At 39.1% G+C, this 17,202-nt stretch overlaps 1 protein-coding gene across 1 annotated transcript in view; it reads right to left on the reverse strand.

The window, feature by feature from the left end:
- Positions 1-1,201: 1,201 nt before the first annotated feature.
- Positions 1,202-17,202, reverse strand: part of LRIG3 (leucine rich repeats and immunoglobulin like domains 3) — a 30,154-nt gene continuing 14,153 nt past the window's right edge. Inside the window, exons 4-19 of the mRNA XM_073651860.1 lie at positions 12,754-12,888; positions 12,425-12,568; positions 11,143-11,286; positions 9,620-9,763; positions 9,213-9,356; positions 6,978-7,058; positions 6,776-6,847; positions 6,609-6,680; positions 6,281-6,444; positions 5,549-5,869; positions 5,185-5,466; positions 4,334-4,786; positions 3,872-4,027; positions 3,160-3,303; positions 2,813-3,070; positions 1,202-1,837 (exon numbers count right to left, since the gene is read on the reverse strand). Of these exons, the coding sequence (XP_073507961.1) occupies positions 1,608-1,837; positions 2,813-3,070; positions 3,160-3,303; positions 3,872-4,027; positions 4,334-4,786; positions 5,185-5,466; positions 5,549-5,869; positions 6,281-6,444; positions 6,609-6,680; positions 6,776-6,847; positions 6,978-7,058; positions 9,213-9,356; positions 9,620-9,763; positions 11,143-11,286; positions 12,425-12,568; positions 12,754-12,888 (2,944 nt within the window). The 3' untranslated portion in view covers positions 1,202-1,607. The remainder of the gene's footprint in view (positions 1,838-2,812; positions 3,071-3,159; positions 3,304-3,871; positions 4,028-4,333; positions 4,787-5,184; positions 5,467-5,548; positions 5,870-6,280; positions 6,445-6,608; positions 6,681-6,775; positions 6,848-6,977; positions 7,059-9,212; positions 9,357-9,619; positions 9,764-11,142; positions 11,287-12,424; positions 12,569-12,753; positions 12,889-17,202) is intronic.

Here is a 17,202-nt window from a genome sequence, read left to right on the forward strand (position 1 = left end):
TCTTATTGGTTTGGACCGGACAACCCCTTTAGCCTGCCTGGGATTTCTCTACAGATGCAGTGCTTACAAGCTCACTAAAAAAAAAATTTGTAAGGACTGCGTATGTCTGGTCCTATTGTCAGTGAGCAGTCAAAAATATTATATATATTTATATATATATATACACATATATATGCATACACACGGTTAATAGTCAGTATACAGCTGCCATCATTGTTACATAGGTTGAAAAAAAAAAAAAAAAACCTCATTCCATCAAGTTCAACCTTTCTCCACCAATTATAAATTGTCAATAATTTAACTATAACCCACAATGTTATGTGTACTGAGGAAATTGACCAGCCCTTTTTTAAAAGCTGTTAGTGTCTGCCATTACTACCTCATCAGAATTTTGCTAAGTAAACCGACAGGCAGTGTCAGGTTGAGGCTGTTACACTGATTAATATGATACCTAGGTTGAATAAATCAGTCTTGTGGTTCTTGTTTAATCTGTGATTACAGTTTTAAGTTAATGAGATGCTCGTGCTCCAGGGCGGGCCTTTTTTTGGTTTTCTGGCCTCAGTCATCATTCTGGGCTTAAATTACATATTACTGAACCTTCAGTGACCTGTCTATTTTAAATACTGCTCTTGAGCAGTTAATATTGTGGTCTTTAATAAAAAAAAAATAAATAAAAAAAAAATGGCTCCAGCAAAATGGCACCGGCGCAATAGCATCTTTCTGCAAGCAATGCTCTTAATCTACGCAAGCACCGCCGATAGATGCTTCTGTGCATGTGCCACTGACGCCATTTTGCTGGAGCCAAATTTTTTTGGGGAAAGACTACATTAACTCCGCAAACGCAGTATTTAAAATAGAATGAAAGATGAGGCCAGAGGACCAAAAAAAAAAAAAGACCCGCCAACAGGCCCGACTCCAAGCACGAGCATCTCATTAATTCAACACTGCAAACACAGATTAAACAAGAATCACAAGGCAGATTTATTCAACCCAGGTATCATTTTAATCAGTGTAACAGCACCAACCTGACAACACCTGTAGTTTTCTTAGCAAAATCCTGATGACAGGTTTCCTTTAAGAGATTACGGTTGGTATTTAAACCATTACCTGGATTAAGCGATATTGCAATTTTATGAATATTGATCCCATGTATGCAATTCAACAATTTCTACTTTTGATATGAATTACTGATAATTCTACAGATCATATGGCACTATCACCAATACATATTAAACCCCTTTTTTATTTATTCATCATACTGTGCAAATGTACAATACGCTTAAAGAGCCAAAAACCAAAAGATTTGGCAACTTCTTTAGAATACATTATTCATTTTCCATAGAAAATCTGATATAAAAATACAAAAATATTTATAACCAATATATACAGTTTTTAAATTATGGCAGGATTTTTCTCTTTATATCAAACAAAAGCTCTAAAATAAGCGGATATTGTATGCAAAGTGTTTTTTCTTCAGATTTTCTGAAATCCATTGCAAGTGACTTTGCATTCACTCGAATTCATTATTGTTTCCCTTTGGGCAAAGTCTATAGTTGAGGTAGAAAGTTACAGTCTTTGGATTAAGAAATGCAAATATTGCTAAACTGCTATGTGTCTATATCATAGCAATAAAACATAGTCCTATGATCGTCAGACATCTTCTGCTTGTCGAGTTCTTTCCCAGTCTCATCTGTAAAAGCAATTTTTGATGGCTCTTCTGTATAACAGTCTAAATGTATATCCAAGGAGGAATGACTATTAGTATGTGTGGTCACATATCCCATTGGTTTCTGGAAAGGTTCATGAGGGGGCTTCCATACAGATTTTCCAAATGTGCCTGGAAATTAGAGAAACCAATATTAAAGACAATTTTTCAGGAGTCTCATTAATTCTTTAAAGAAAAAAAATAAATAAAAAAAAAAATTCTGAGAACCGTAGCGTCTCCATTTTTTCGGGATCTGGGGCTGGGTGAGGGCTTCTTTTTTTGCACACCAAGCTGACATTTTTATTGATACCATTCTGGGGTAGATACAAGGTTTTGATCGCCTGTTATTTCAATTTATTGCAATGTTGCGGCGACCAAAAAAAAATAAAAAATAGGAATTTTGGAGTTTAGAACTCTCGTTACGTACCAAATCGGATGAATTATTTTTTTTATTGATAAAAATAGGGCGATTCAGGACGCGGTGATACCAAATATGTGTTTTTTCACACACACACACACACACACACACACACACACACACTCTTTTTGCTTGCTTCAATAGTCTCCATGGTGATGTACAGGCGATGATCAGATCGCCTGTATGTAGCAGATTTGCTCACTTGCAATGAGCGCCGACCACTGCAGACCCTGGGTTGTCATGTCAACCCATAGGTCACCCGTGATCATATGACGGGGTCACCGATGTGCGGGGTAAGTGACGCGCTTCTGGCACGGCGATGTTAAATGCCGCTGTCAGAGAATGACCTCTGGCATTTAACTGGTTAACAGCCGCAGGTGGATCGCAATTCCACCCGCAGATGTTGTGAGCACGTCTGCTGTATAGATCAGCTGACATGTGCCTGGTTTAGTACGAGCTCAGTGCCAGAGCCCGTGCTGAACAGAGTGTGATGACGTGGTGCGTACTATTATGTACCACGTCAAAGGGGTTAATATTTTGAGGAACTCTTAATTGCGCAAAAACAGATGAATTTTTGGCAGTTTGTCAGCTTTGCCCACTTTTGTCTTCGTTCAAGTTGAGGCAAAGCAGAGGGCAGCTAGTGACATTGCCCTAAACAAAAGCAGCTTTAAAGATAAAATGTACCTTACCCATGTGCAACGTTTTATCCAAATTCTTCTGGACTCCAAAAACACCTCTCTCTGAATCTGTGCTAGCCCTGTTCTCTTCACTTTGGTCACAGACAGAGCCAGGAAAAGCATAAATCACAGGAAAACTTCCATTTACATCTGAATTATTGATGAAATGATCGTCGTTTTGTTGTGTGTATAGGGATCCAAAGTCCTTTTGTGTTCCAGAATCTGGCTCATAAGCATTGAGGGTTGCCGATCTTTGATCTAAAGTACAAGCTTTTAGAAGAAATCGACACATCACTTAATGTTTTTTGTCAAAAACAAATCTAGAAAACAAAACGTGGTTTGCTGAGCTTTACACCTACTAGCTTGGTAGACTTCACATCCTTCAGGGTTGTACAAGCTTCCTTTTAAATACATTGAGCTCTGCAGCCCCATATATGGATAATGAAGTGGATCGTTTCCGGTTTCCAAGTCAGCTTCACTTCCATTATCCAAATGACAAATTCCTATAAATAAAACAAATCTCATTTCATTCAGAGACAGAAGCCACCTGCAAGCACTTTCAAGGAACAATGGCTGTATATGATAGTTATATACTGTCATGTTTATGGTCACATATCACTTAAAAATTAAGCCAACAGTTACTCTATTTCATAAATCAATAAAAATAAGAAAATAACTTCATAATCCATCTTAAAATCTGAGAAATTAGCTTATTTCCCCTCCTGGATTTATTTTTTCATTCTTATTTCATGGCTAAAATCTGTAAAATTTGAATCCAATGAAGACAGATTATTTTTTTTTTTTTTATTAGTGAGATAGGAGATGACAATTGGTGCTTTTAAAATTCTATGGAGGAGGGAAGAGCTAGAAGACAGACATTCTGTTACAGGTTATGAACATCAACTGCCATCTCCCATCTCAGTAATGGAAAAATCTGTAGATCACAGAATACAGATTTTACCCAGGAATTGAGAATTTTTGTAAAGATTTAGCAGTCCTAGATGAGAAAAAAAAGCAGATTTCTCTAAGATATATAACAGTTTCTTATTTCAAAGAAAGAGTCTAAAATACCATTAGTGTCTCTTTGCTGCAAGAAGTAACCACTCATGGAGGAGGTTATGTAATGATGGCTTCCATTTTCAGAGGAGATGTATCCTTCTTGTCTGTCAGCAAGTGTTCCTTGGGAAGACAAGTAGCTAGGAGTATCCACTGGCAGGTTGGTCTCATCTGTAAAATAAAATTGCATGAATTACAGTTACAATATGTATATAATGTGTATTTAAGAGATTTAGATTATTCTGGTGGTTCAAGATATAAATATATCTACTGTTGTAATCTGAGGTATAATTTAAAGGAAAAAAAAAAAAAAGAAATTCTTCGAAACCCCAGATGTTTTCCACCAGATGAAGCTTATTGCCCAATATATGTTCTTCAAACGTGTGTTTCCCTCTAACCACTGATGAATGGCAATTTGATTAACCAAAACTGCAAGTTCAGTTTTTATTTCTTGCCTTGCTCTACAGTCATACCCACCTGTGTTTGTAACACTGCAATCCTCATTCCGTCTTCGTGTGTGGTATATGATGACCACCCACACAAGGGATGTTCCCACAACACAGCAAACCACGGCGATAATCACCACCCCAACTGTGGCCCATCCATCATCTTCCAACGATGGTGTGGCATTTGCAGGGGAATCACATGTTGGATTGGGGATTACAGAAAGATGTATATTGCCCCTTTCCGTTCCAAGAATATTGGACATCTCGCAAGTGTATTTTCCAGCATCTTCAAAGTCTGTGTCTACAAGAATAAGAAGTTGATTCCCAGCAGCAAAGAAGTGTCTCTCTGTAACAATCAAAGGCTTGTCATCCTTTGTCCAATTCACTTTGGGTGTAGGGTTCCCCCCTGCTATGCACTGCAGGACTGTGGTTTCTCCTTTTGATACAGTTCGATCTACCAACGGTCGCAGAAATGATGGGGTTTCTGTTATTAGGAAAGAATAATGTATTGAATCACACCCTTTGTCAGTAAGGCAAACATTTCAAATGTGTAGTATTGACGAGTCCACTCTAGAAATGGCATGAACTACACTAAACCAATATCTGCGTCCACGTTCTATGCAAAGGTGAGATTTTCTCTTTCTGCTTTACACAATTTCTACAACATTGTCCCAATAGACTAACACTCTTCTCTGCAACAAAGCAATGGTACAACAAACAAAAAAGCATACTTATCCATCAAAAAAAAAAGATAAATTACCTGTAGCTGAATCTAAAATATTTTACATATAGAAAGGGTTGTCATTTTAATATTTTAAGGTTCTTGCATGATTAAAGTTTTCCTTTAAAACACACAAAATAAGCTTGTTAAAAGATGCCTACCTAGTACAGTTAGTGTGGCATTGGCCGATATGCTGCCTGCATTGTTCTGGGCTGTACAGCTGTATACACCAGTATCTCCAATTTTGGCATTCACAATAAAAAACACATCATCTTCTGGCATCACATGCATCCTTCTCTCACGGGCCGCAGGAAAATCTGTACCGCCATTTTTCTGCCAGGCGATCTGTGGTGTTGGGTGACCAACTGCAGCACACTCAAGTCGAGCTGTAGATCCAGCACGGATCGTAAGGTCTATGGGCATCTTTGTAAATGAAGGAAGCACTGAAATAGAAAAGTAAGACGTCTTTAAGTCAGTTTGTCTTTCCATCTACATATAGAAAAAGGTACATAAAGTAATACATACTGTTAACAGTTAACTTGGCCTTAACCGAGTAAGTAGTTCCAAAATGATTGGAGATGACACACTGGTATTTTCCTTCACTGATGAACTCCACATCACGCAGTCTCAGAATCGTGGTGTAGTCCATCACATCCCCACCTTGTACTCGCTGATGAGCATAACTTTCCATATCGCCATCGTGTAGAATTTCATTATCTTTTTTCCAAGAAAAGGTCATTGGGGAGTCACTGCTGCTAGCCGCCGAGCACACGAAGGTCACATTGGAACCTTTTATTGCAGACTGGGTTTCAGGTTGGACGGTAATCTGGGGCTTTGGAAAATCATCTATATATAAAAAATAAATAAAATACCATCATCATACAATTACCTGAATAAAACTGTCTAAACTAGCACACACTTTAGTTTTAGAACAATAGTCCTGAAAAAAAACAAGAAAACAAAACACATTTTCCATCAAAATTGGTCGTTATTGAACATTCATACAAAAAAAAAAAAAAAAAAAAACACTACACACCCTATACAATAACTGTTATACTCAAAAATGGTGCACCTATGGCCATTTTTCACACTTAAGATACTATATCCTTTTTTTTTTTCTATGCCAAGATCAGGAATGAGTGCATATAAAAAAGTAGTAGAAAAAGGTTTCCATTATATGGTTTTCTAGATAAACAAAAAAGTTTAAGAGTAAAAAATAACTAAAGATGAAAAAACACATGCACTGTAGAAACGTACCACACACAAAGCCATCAGCGCTCACAGAGAAGATACTTTTGTCTTTTAGACTTTGGGGATGTGCACAGTTTGCCTTTACGAAGGTTTGCAACTTATTTTCGGTCAACCATTGAGGTAGCCATTTCAGCTGACAATCGCACAAAAGGCTCGATGTGTTCAGATGCCTAGAAAAAAAAAATGAAAATGACAAAAATACATTTCTATTGCTTTGAATAAAAATCGATAAACACATGGCTATAAGCAGCCAATGACTATTGATGCACGCCTTGCATACAAAAGAGAGGTATTATACAATAATGGGGGGCGAGGGAGCCACCAAAAAACTTACAGTTGCTGAAGCCTTTTCATCTGCGAAAATGCATTACTCTGCATCGACACAATGGCGTTGTTACTCAGATCCCTAAAAAGATGAAGAAAAGGAGGGAAATATAAGTATTATGCAAAAAAAAAAAACACAAAGCTACTGTGTTCACATCACAAAAAATAGAGACTTACAAGTATTCAAGTGCTTCCAACCATGAAAATGCCTTTTTTGTGATCGATCCTATCCGATTGCCCTGTAGCACCCTACAAGATAGATAGCAGATTAAAGGCACAGAGATTGCTACATTCTGTTTCAGATACAAACGTTCAACATCTGAGTGTATGTGTAAAGAAGCCCTCTAACAGTAAATGCAAGCGTAAAGCATCTACTTACAGCCTTTTTAATTTGTCAAGCCCTGAGAATGCACCATTCATATCTTCAATAGTCCATGAAATTTCATTATTTTTCAGATCTCTGAAAAGGCAAATAAAAACAAAACAAAAAATTACACAAGTCAAACATTGTTAATATTATAAAAACCAAAGATTAAAAACGTCACCAAAAAGTAGGAAAAGCATTGTTGTAAGTTGTAAATGTTTTTTGGAACCGAATCCTAAAATATTGTTCCTCCGACTGTGAGGCGAGGTTGCGTAACCTAAGGCACTGATAACAATCAGTCAACCCCAGGACAGGCCAGCATTAGCCCCCAGATGACCTGCTATTCATAACAATTGATACTGCTGATTGCTTTCCCCCCTAGTGAGTTCTTTGGGGGTTTAGGACAATACTGATTTTAAAAGTATTTTGCAAAGCTCAACTTTTTCCTGTTCTCTGTAGGAACTGAATGCATAATAATGACTAATTGAGGAATTAACCTGCTTTGAACCTAACAAATTTTAAATTATTTATCAAAAACTTGGCATCTCACAGAGCAGGCTGGTGGGAACATTTCGTGAAAAAGGGTCAATAATGTGTTAAAAAGGTATTAAATGTGTTGCAGCCTATTTTCCAGGATCACACCGCAAGGACGAATTCAGACATCCGTGAAACACTGTCTTTATGAGCAGTGATGTGTGGACCTCCGGACCCAAACTTCACTTATATGCCTACAAGGCTGTAGTTCAGGTTGGGAGACCCACGGTCAGTCTGTGCATTATAGTCCATATGACAGTGTTTCACTGAATTCACACCAAGACGAGAAGATTTGTCTTAAATATGTCCGATTCTCCAGAATAGAGATAAGCAAATTGATTTGTAATTGAATTAGGTATACATTTCCCAGCATATGAAATCAGTTGGCCACTATTTTGCTGGATCCTTTTGAGGGCAATGAAGGAGGTTCATAAAAGATTAGTAGATCACCTTTCCTGAAGCTGCACCCACATCTTCTGGCCCTGTCTAGGCTTCACCGGGTCACATGCATCGTGCTCCATTTGATAGCACGAGGTGACACTTGTCAGACATGCACTACTCCCAAAAGGACTATAAGAAGCCTAGTCCCCTCCAGAAGACTGGGACCCAAGACCTTTCCAAAGTGACCAGAGGAGTGGTTGGGGAACTGCAGGGGAGACCTAGGACAGGTCAATATAATCTTTATTTTTAATCCCTGCCCATATATGAATTTATTCTACTTTACCTTGTCGCATAAATTGTCTTTTTTAGACAGATTAGATTTGGATGAATTTTATTAGAACGGAATCCTGATTGAGAGAGTTTGCTTGTAATGAGTTTTGGGAGATTGGCTTATCTATGGTTCAGAATTTTTTGACAGCAAGAACACTGTGGGCGCGATTCATTAAAGGTGATTACACCAGAATCATGAAGTAAAACAATTTTTTTGCATACTTTAAACTGCGCCAATTATATGCCAGTCCTGGCCAGCTTTGCCAAAAGTGGGCAGAACCGAGGGTGTGGTTAAGCCCGACCAGCAAATTTATCAAGATATGCCACTTTAGTGGCGTACTTCACAGCAGAAATGTACTCCAGTCCGTGACTGGAGTAACATTTGTGGAGAGACACATGGCAGTTGTAAGATCCATCTAAATCATTAAGAGGCGTGCACATAGCTGAATGAATAGGGCCCAAAGGCTTTAAAAAGCAGCTGGGATTAAAGGATATCAGATGAAGCAAATATTTATGTATATTGCAGGCCACAATATCCTAGCCAGTCCAAACTGCCATACTGATATTTTCCACTATCATAACATGGTCAGACCACCTCCAACATATTTATGACATTGTAAAAGCAGAATCTTCCAGAGTAACAAGTGAAGGCAGGATATGTGGCCACAAGAGACCAGCAAGACCTTATTGGTCACAAGTAGGGTACAAAAAGGTGCGAACTGTAAGGATACATGAAAGTTTAAGCTAATCAACTTCTAAAGATTAAGACACAAATTTACATGTAAATAAAAACAACATTACTCAACACAAAAGGCAGGATTACCAGGATCTTACCACTGATCTCCAATAGCTTCAAGAAAGCTCATTGTTACAAGCCCAAAACTATTGCACACCATTATTAAGGAACACACAGAATTACTAGGCTGCATTTCAACATGAACCAATTTAGTCAGGACACAACACCGATATATCTATGTTTCATAAGAGAGATACATGGTCACTTACAAGGTGTTCAAACTGGACAGTCCATGAAACGCGCCATCAGCAATATTACTAATTTGGTTGTTGCCTATAAATAGTCTACCGAGCAGGCTTAATCCCATAAAACTTGACTCGTCTAATCTTGTTAGTTCATTGAAGGTTAAATCTCTGTAAAATAGAGAAAACTATGGGTTAGGTGTGAAAAGCAAGAAATTGTACCCACAACCTGATCTATATTTTAATGCAGGATAGTCCTAATTGAAACAACGTGTCCCATAAAAAGGGAAGGCGGAATAACAAGTCTACATGAAGTCAGAAAGAAAAAATTCCTTCGTAACACGGTCCTGAAAAAAGTACAAATCTGTGGTAAGAAACTCAGGTTTTGGCATTGAATCTGTAGTGAAAACTGGAGCTAAATAAAAGCAACTTACAGCTCGCTGAGTTTTTGGCAAAACTCCCAGGCATCGGGGCTGATCCTGCTGATGGTGTTCTGGCCGAGATGGAGGTGCTGCAACATAAGCAAGCCATACAACCAGCCTCGACTAATCTCGGTGAGATTGTTATGATCCAACAGCCTTTAAAAATGGAAAAATGCAAGTGTAAACACATACATAAAGATGCAAAATGAACAGGAGAAAAACAATGCAATGCTTTGCCAAGGTATAGCTGGAACGAAAAAGGAAGTTCTGAAAGAGAACCACCTGGATCATAGGACTTTTTTCCAAGGAGAAAAAAAAATAAATAAATACTTTTATCCAAATACTAAAATATTTTAGCAGTATGCGAATATTTAACAGTAGATTCATCATGGGAGGGACTTTTACATCCCAATTAATAATCCACTCTCCCATTTCTAGGCCTTTTGCAGATTTCCAAGTCTCCTACACATGAAAAAAGAAAAATAATACCATAGACCCATTAGTTTTGCAACTTTGCTCCATGTATGATTTTACTAAATCCTCTCTTGGCCACAACCTTTCTTTTTGTTTTTCACATTAATATTTGTCGCCCACTCAGGACATTACATACTACATATACATAGATCAACATGCCATCAAAACCAAGATACGTATGATTCTGAAGTCAACTTTTGCCACAAACCTCTCTCTCCTGCCTTGACTAGCTTTAATATATTATAATAAGACATTGAAAAGTGCCCTTGATGAAGCCGCATCCCCTACACCCAGAAAGTCTTCTCTCGTGCTGCAACAGTTCTCTTGAATGTATTACCCCAGAAAATTCAGTTAATTCCCAGTATGGACGGTTTTAAGCCCTAAAAACACATTTTTACACAAGACCTAGAACATCAAAGCACCAATCCAACTGCTCTATTTTCTCTTAAATTTGCCTCAGAACCTGGTCCTTTCTATCATCTGTTCCAACGCCCTCCATGCACTCAGTAGCACTTTGTATCTGGACACCCCTACTGACTGATGGCTGGTTCACACAGCTTCAAATGAATACTCTCATTATAAAGATGGCTGAACCATACAATACTAGCATTTTTTTCACCTTTTGTATTGCCATTTTCTTATATATAGTAATCTGTATAGAATTAAGTGTTACTCTGTAATGTCTGATATTATCTGTACATAGTCCATCTCAATTCTAATGTGCTGTAAGGTATTTTACCTACAATTATTATTCTCATCACCCGACCACCCAGTCTTACTATTACCCTTCCATGTCAAATTAATTGGTTACAGGTCCTACAGAGAGTGCTTGTGTGTTAACCCTTTAATACATTGTTCTTGATGCAAACCTATAAAAGTTTCCTACTGCCTATGCAAATTGTGCCTACAGGATTTCCAGGCAGAGAAAAGGCCCATTCTACTCGCCTTACACACCTTCCCGGTCAGCCACACGTAACCAAAACTAGGTACACAAGATTAGCTACAGAGAATGTAACTTGTCGGATCTCCAAATAATGAAATAGAGAATGCTATCGACTTACAAAACTTCCATGTTACTCAATCCCCAGAAGGCGCCATCCATAAGCCGCGTGATCCCATTTCTCTGGATATTGAGATATTTTAAGGCATCAAGGCCTTGGAAGGTGAGCCCATCAATGTTTTTAATCCTGTTGCGCTTTAGCTCCCTATAAAAACAGAAAAAGTGACAATTCCAATACTAATAGATAACAGGAATGCTTAGCATTTACTCTGGCCGATCATCAGGAAGGAGCGTTAATAAAAAAAACTTGTTCCAGATTATGGGCCCGTATAAGAAAGGCAGCCAATCACACGTCGAACGCAAAATGCTTGTTCATCGACTACAGCTATTTTTAAAAATAATTATTTCAAGGACATCGTTCCGCGTAACTAGGACATGTGTTATTGAGAACAATGATATTCTATGTGCACAGAGCGATGAGATTAACCATCACTGTGCACATGGAAGTGCGGTTGGATGGTCTAAACAAGCTCTTAGATGTCTACAGACCGCCAGTGATGGTTAAGATTGGCCAGTGTAAATGCAACCTTACGTGCAAGGAGCTGTGTATAATGACGTGTAGGAGTTCTGGAGAGTTACAAAATGGGATTCCTCAGTAAGGCTATGTGCCCACGATCAGGAGGCGCTGCGGGGTTGAAGCTGCGTGTTTATACAGCGTCAAACCCGCAGCGTCCAGATGTTACAGTATAGTGAATGGGATGTCTAGAAATCCCATGTCCACTATGAGTGCATCAGAAGCTGCAGATCACCTGCGGAAACTGACATGCGGCGCTTCTTTCAGACCCGCAGCATGTCAATTTCTAATGCAGGTCCGCATGTGGACTTTCCCCATAGACTTGCCTCAATGAGGGAAGTCCGCATGAGAAAAAATAAATAAATAAAAAAAAATCGTGGGTGCTCATTTGCACAATGAGGGCGGAAGCCGCGTGGCTCTTCTGCAGCGTCGTGGGCCGCAGGCGGCTCTGGATCGTGGGCACATACCCTAAGTGTTCCCCTTTTAAAAAAAACTCCACATAAAACAAAGCTCTTGACACATCGCAAGCTTTGGAGAATACATAGATCACCTCAGCAAGCGTCGTGTAACATAATACCTTAATATATGTATACCCGAAAAGCACAAAAATAGTTTAAAATATCAAACAGGTGATAAAATGCTGAATATATGAGGGACTAAAATAGATGAAACAGTTTGAAGATGAATGCAAACGTTTTATGTGAAATTTCAGGCACTGACATAAAACAGGGCCCTATAAAAAAAAAAAAAAAAAGAAATTGACACTTACAGATGCTGGAGACTGGAAAGTTTGAACATTTTTGTTGGGATGTAGACAATCCGGTTCTTATTAAGTTTCAGCACTTGCAATGTAGCGGATAAGTTGTCAAATGCACCAGATTCCATAGATGTTATTAGGTTTTTATTGATGTACCTAGAGGTCAAAGTAAGAGCCAACCGCTTAGCACAATGCACATAGACTGATAACTCCGCATGGTTTCAGATTTGTATTCAATAAGATGTAAACAATTGATTAAGTAATACAAACATATATTTATAAAGCAATACTAATTATGCCACGAAATATAAAGCAGTGCCTTGCCAGTTGGAATAACTTACAGGTATTTGAGCCTCAATAAAGGAAACGATGGCGTTTTCATCTCCATAATAAGATTATTGCTCAAATCTAAGGTTTCTAGTGATTGGTACGGTTCCAGGTGTTCTGGCGACAAAGAATCTATCTTGTTGTTTGTTCTGAAATATACCAAAAACAGATGTTCAAAAAACCTGTGCCAATTGGAGTACATTATAAACCTCCTTATCACATAGTATAAACATGTTTCAGGGCGTAAAGAGTAGCCGTTGGTTTCATTTTTATTTCATAAATCAATAGTGCACATGAAAAGAAACTTTAATAAATCTTATCAGAGAAATCTGCTTCTTTCTCTGCCAGAACTGATCAGTCATTACCAAAATTCTCAATTTTGAGTTAAAATCTGTGGTCAGTGAAGACACTTTCCTATTACTGAGATAGGAGATGGCAGTTACTACGAATACACTTCTATGTAGAAGGAAAGAGGGTGGAGATCTGCCTCTAGCTGCTCCCTCCTCGCGTCTACATAGAACTGAATCCGTAGTAACTGCCATCTCCTATCTTAGTAATGGAAAAGTCTTCACCGAGTACAGATTTTACCTCAGAATTGAGAATTTTGGTAATGACCAATATCTTATTAGAAAGTTTTGCTTTGTTCTCTGCCAAAGTTGATCAAAATTGCTTATTTTCACATTTACTTTTTTATTTCATTAATCAATAGTACAACGATGGTTACCCTTTGAGCTAAGTTTCTACAGTCACTTGATAACACAGCCGAATCTTCAGAATATGCAATATACACACTGGAAGGATTCCCCTTCATCACCAGCTAAAGTGGTCATCATGTGATTTGCATAGTTTCGGTCACGTGCCTCCTACATCACCACCTCAAGCTCCTCATTCTCTTTTCTTCTTTTAATAGAACATGGAGAGAAGCAGGAAAAGTTGCGAGCTTGAGCAGTCGTCACTTGCAATCACTTGATAACTGCTTGAGCAGGCGATGGAGGGAAATCCTGACAGCGTGTATATTGCACAAAGTCAGGATTCAGCAATCTACAGTCACAGACTGACTGCAGAAATTTGACTGAAGCCTGGAAAGCCCTATTGAAAGGTGGTGGCCTGGTGCCATAAAGAGTACTATGTAGATTTTAAAAAAGGACTATAACTTCCTAATGTACTTTATAAAATATGAACAGATATCCCAAAAGCTCCACTTTCGCATTCATTCATCCCCCTCCATGTCTGTGACACAATGAAGAGAGGTGGCCGTTTGCCTCATTTTAGCATATAGTGAAGATCTAGCTAATGAACTGAGCCAGACAGTCAGCCCCCTTTAAGTCATTGACATGGGTGGGAATGAAAATCGAGACTTTGGTGTAGATTTCACATTGAAAGGGATTTATCAATTTTAATTTGTAATTCATACAAACGACATCATCACCTTTTCAGGTACCCAGCTAACCCCTTAAAAAACACCAGTATTAAGGTGCACATCTGGCCGCAACAGCTGTGCATAGAGTAATTCTCATTTGGAATGAAAATGTGACTTCACGCACAAAGTAAGTAACGGTTTAGGAGAACAGTTTTAGAAACAAAAAACAACACAACACAATGTTACAGATGGCATATTACTATTATTTTAACACCATAATAAAGACCAAAATTGGCTTGAGGGATTGTAATAAATGATACAGGTGTAGCGTCCCAGAAAAGTAATGTGCAAAAGCAGCAGGACACAATACTGGTTTAATAAGAAGGTAATTACTGACAAGGTGTTAAACCCATAAATTACTTGAGTGAAACTCTCCTATGCAGCACGCTTGTTACAGCAGGGGCGAGCAATTTCCTGAACTGCACACCCTCTAAATTGTAGCCTGAAAGTGCTCAGTTGTAATCCAGGCTGGTGCACAGTGACGCCTTTGTGCACAACATTCATTATACAGAGATATTTCTTATGGCAGAATGAATAATGGATTCTGTATCACAGAAAAAAAGCTAACATGGCTAATGCTCTCAAAATAAAATCAGAATAGCTTATATTTATACAAAACATAGTACTGCCCTCTCCAGGGTGAAGTAATGTGAAAATATAGATTGATATCTTAACCACTGAACGTCTAGGTTTTTTACTGCAGTTATCTCGTAAAGGAGCAACACGAACAAATGTCTTCATACCTCAGATATTAATCAGAAGCGCTCATGAGCTAGCTAAAGTTATGCGCATGCATACATACTAATAATATATATATAATTTTTATTTTACAAACATCTCTTCAAAGTTTTTACCACTGTTAGAGAATATGAGGCATTTAAAGTATTAAAGTATAACTTACATATTTCCAGTTTTATATATACACTAGGGGTAGGAGGTGCACACATTTGATAAAACACTATAGTACTGCTAACTAGTTTAAAGGGGTATTCCAATCTCAATACGTAGTAGAAAATAAATAATGATAAAAAATACCTCCAATTAGAAATGTCTTTCCTCATGTGCAGGCATTGCAGGACCTTAAATATCCATGTTACGTCCACTGATACAGTGACAGCTAGCTAGTTGCTAGTGGTCATAATCATGGATTCCTACGGTCCTGCAATACCTGCACATGTGGAAAGAGAGAATCAAAAAGCTACAACTACGATCTTGGAGATGGGAATACCCCTTTAAGGATATGCAATGGTGGTCAGTAACAGCTGACATCACTCCTCCCCTTTTGTTTAGCAAAGTAAAACAATGTTAGTAAGGGTGCTTTCACACTGCGTTCTGTGTCCCCATCGGGGCATAAGTTCGAAATACCAAGCAAAACGGGATCTGGACATATGCTCCGACAGGGCCATAGACCGCAATGGTGAAGGCAGAGCGAACATGCGCTCTGCTGTGCACTTTTTTCGGGAGTGTGCGCCAACAGGAGGCGGAAACTCAGACGTAGGCTGCTGCATCTGAGTGCCGCCTCCTGTGGGCGTACACTCCCGAAAAAAGTGCACGTTTGCTCTGCTGTCACCACTGCAGCCTATGGCCCCCGTCACAGCATATGTCCAGACCCCGTTTTGCGGGGGATTTCGGACGTATGCCCCAACGGGGACACAGAACGCAGCAAAGTGAAGCACTGTGTGCACAGAAGTGAGGACTGGATAGGGAGGAGGAGCAGCGAGTAAGGCAAGAAGTGCTGGCGGCAGAGGACAGGTGGAGCTCAGTGCATAGGGCTAAGCTCCATACACATGGCGCTGGGCTCCAGCCCCAGCTATACACTGCGCATGACAGCATGAGTGCGCAGTGACCAACTGATATGGCCCTTCATAGGAGATAGAGGCGGTCTGCGTCCCTAGTCTTCCATGCCCTGTATAACATTTTCAATAGGGAAGCTAGGCATACTCTATGCATGTGGAAAGTAAAAAAAAAAAAATGTCTACTGCAAACAGAATGGATGAAGACTGCAGCAGGATTGCAATGCAAAACTAAGATGCGGTATTATCTTAGGATTGGAAAGCCATTTACTGATTCTACTCCTGGTGTTTGATTTAATTTTAAGTAAAGAGCCAAGATGACACTTTTACTGTTCCACAAGCAGTATGATGCAGAGACATGCTTCTTCTTGACAAATACCTACATTTTATTCTGAGAAAACTTCATTTTGAACAGGTGGGGGGAGGGGTCAGTAATAAAGTGACTGAGAACTAGTCACTGGGAGTTAAAAGGACTAGCCTACTACTAGGACAACCCCTTCTCATTCCCCATGTTTGGCCCCGTAAAAAAAAAAAAAAAAAAAAAAAAAAAAAAAAAAAGCTACTCCACCCCCTGTGCTGGTGCCGTTCCAGTAGTGTTATGTAAAAAAAAAAAAAAGAGATTGCGAAATGGGTGACTCAGTAATAAAATATGTAGGGGGTGTGGGAATGGCTACTACCCTGCGCTCCGTTCATGACTGTCATCTGCTTTCAGCGGCGTTCACAGATCCTGATCTCGCGATGGTGAGTCACGTGATCAGGTTAGTTGCTCTTACCGCAGAGATGGACGCCCAGCTTCACCACCACTCCCGGCAGCATTCCGGAGGGGTTAGGGCAGCGCAGCTTGGAAACCAAGGTAGTGACTACTTAATTATCTTCATCCCACAGGTGGATGAACAGGTAAATGGAGGCAGCTCTACTGTACCCCAACCAGGGGGAACAAAAAAAAAAAAAAAAAAAAAAAAAAAAAAAAACAATCAGTGAATGTGAATAGCGGTATCAGAGCGCCAATAACAGGGCAAAAATTAAATTAAAATGACTGATTTATTAACACACACAACGCGTTTCGGTGGACAAGGCCACCTGATGAAGGTGGCCTTGTCCACCGAAACGCGTTGTGTGTGTTAATAAATCAGTCATTTTAATTAAATTTTTGCCCTGTTATTGGCGCTCTGATACCGCTATTCACATTCACTGATTGTTCCAGTAATGTTGGCACTCACGTTCCTGGGGCTCAAGTGAAGTTCTTACGT

Source organism: Phyllobates terribilis, unplaced genomic scaffold (assembly GCF_046119375.1).
Source record: "Phyllobates terribilis strain yellow unplaced genomic scaffold, ASM4611937v1 Scaffold_11__3_contigs__length_659146591, whole genome shotgun sequence".
Lineage (NCBI taxonomy): Eukaryota > Metazoa > Chordata > Amphibia > Anura > Dendrobatidae > Phyllobates > Phyllobates terribilis.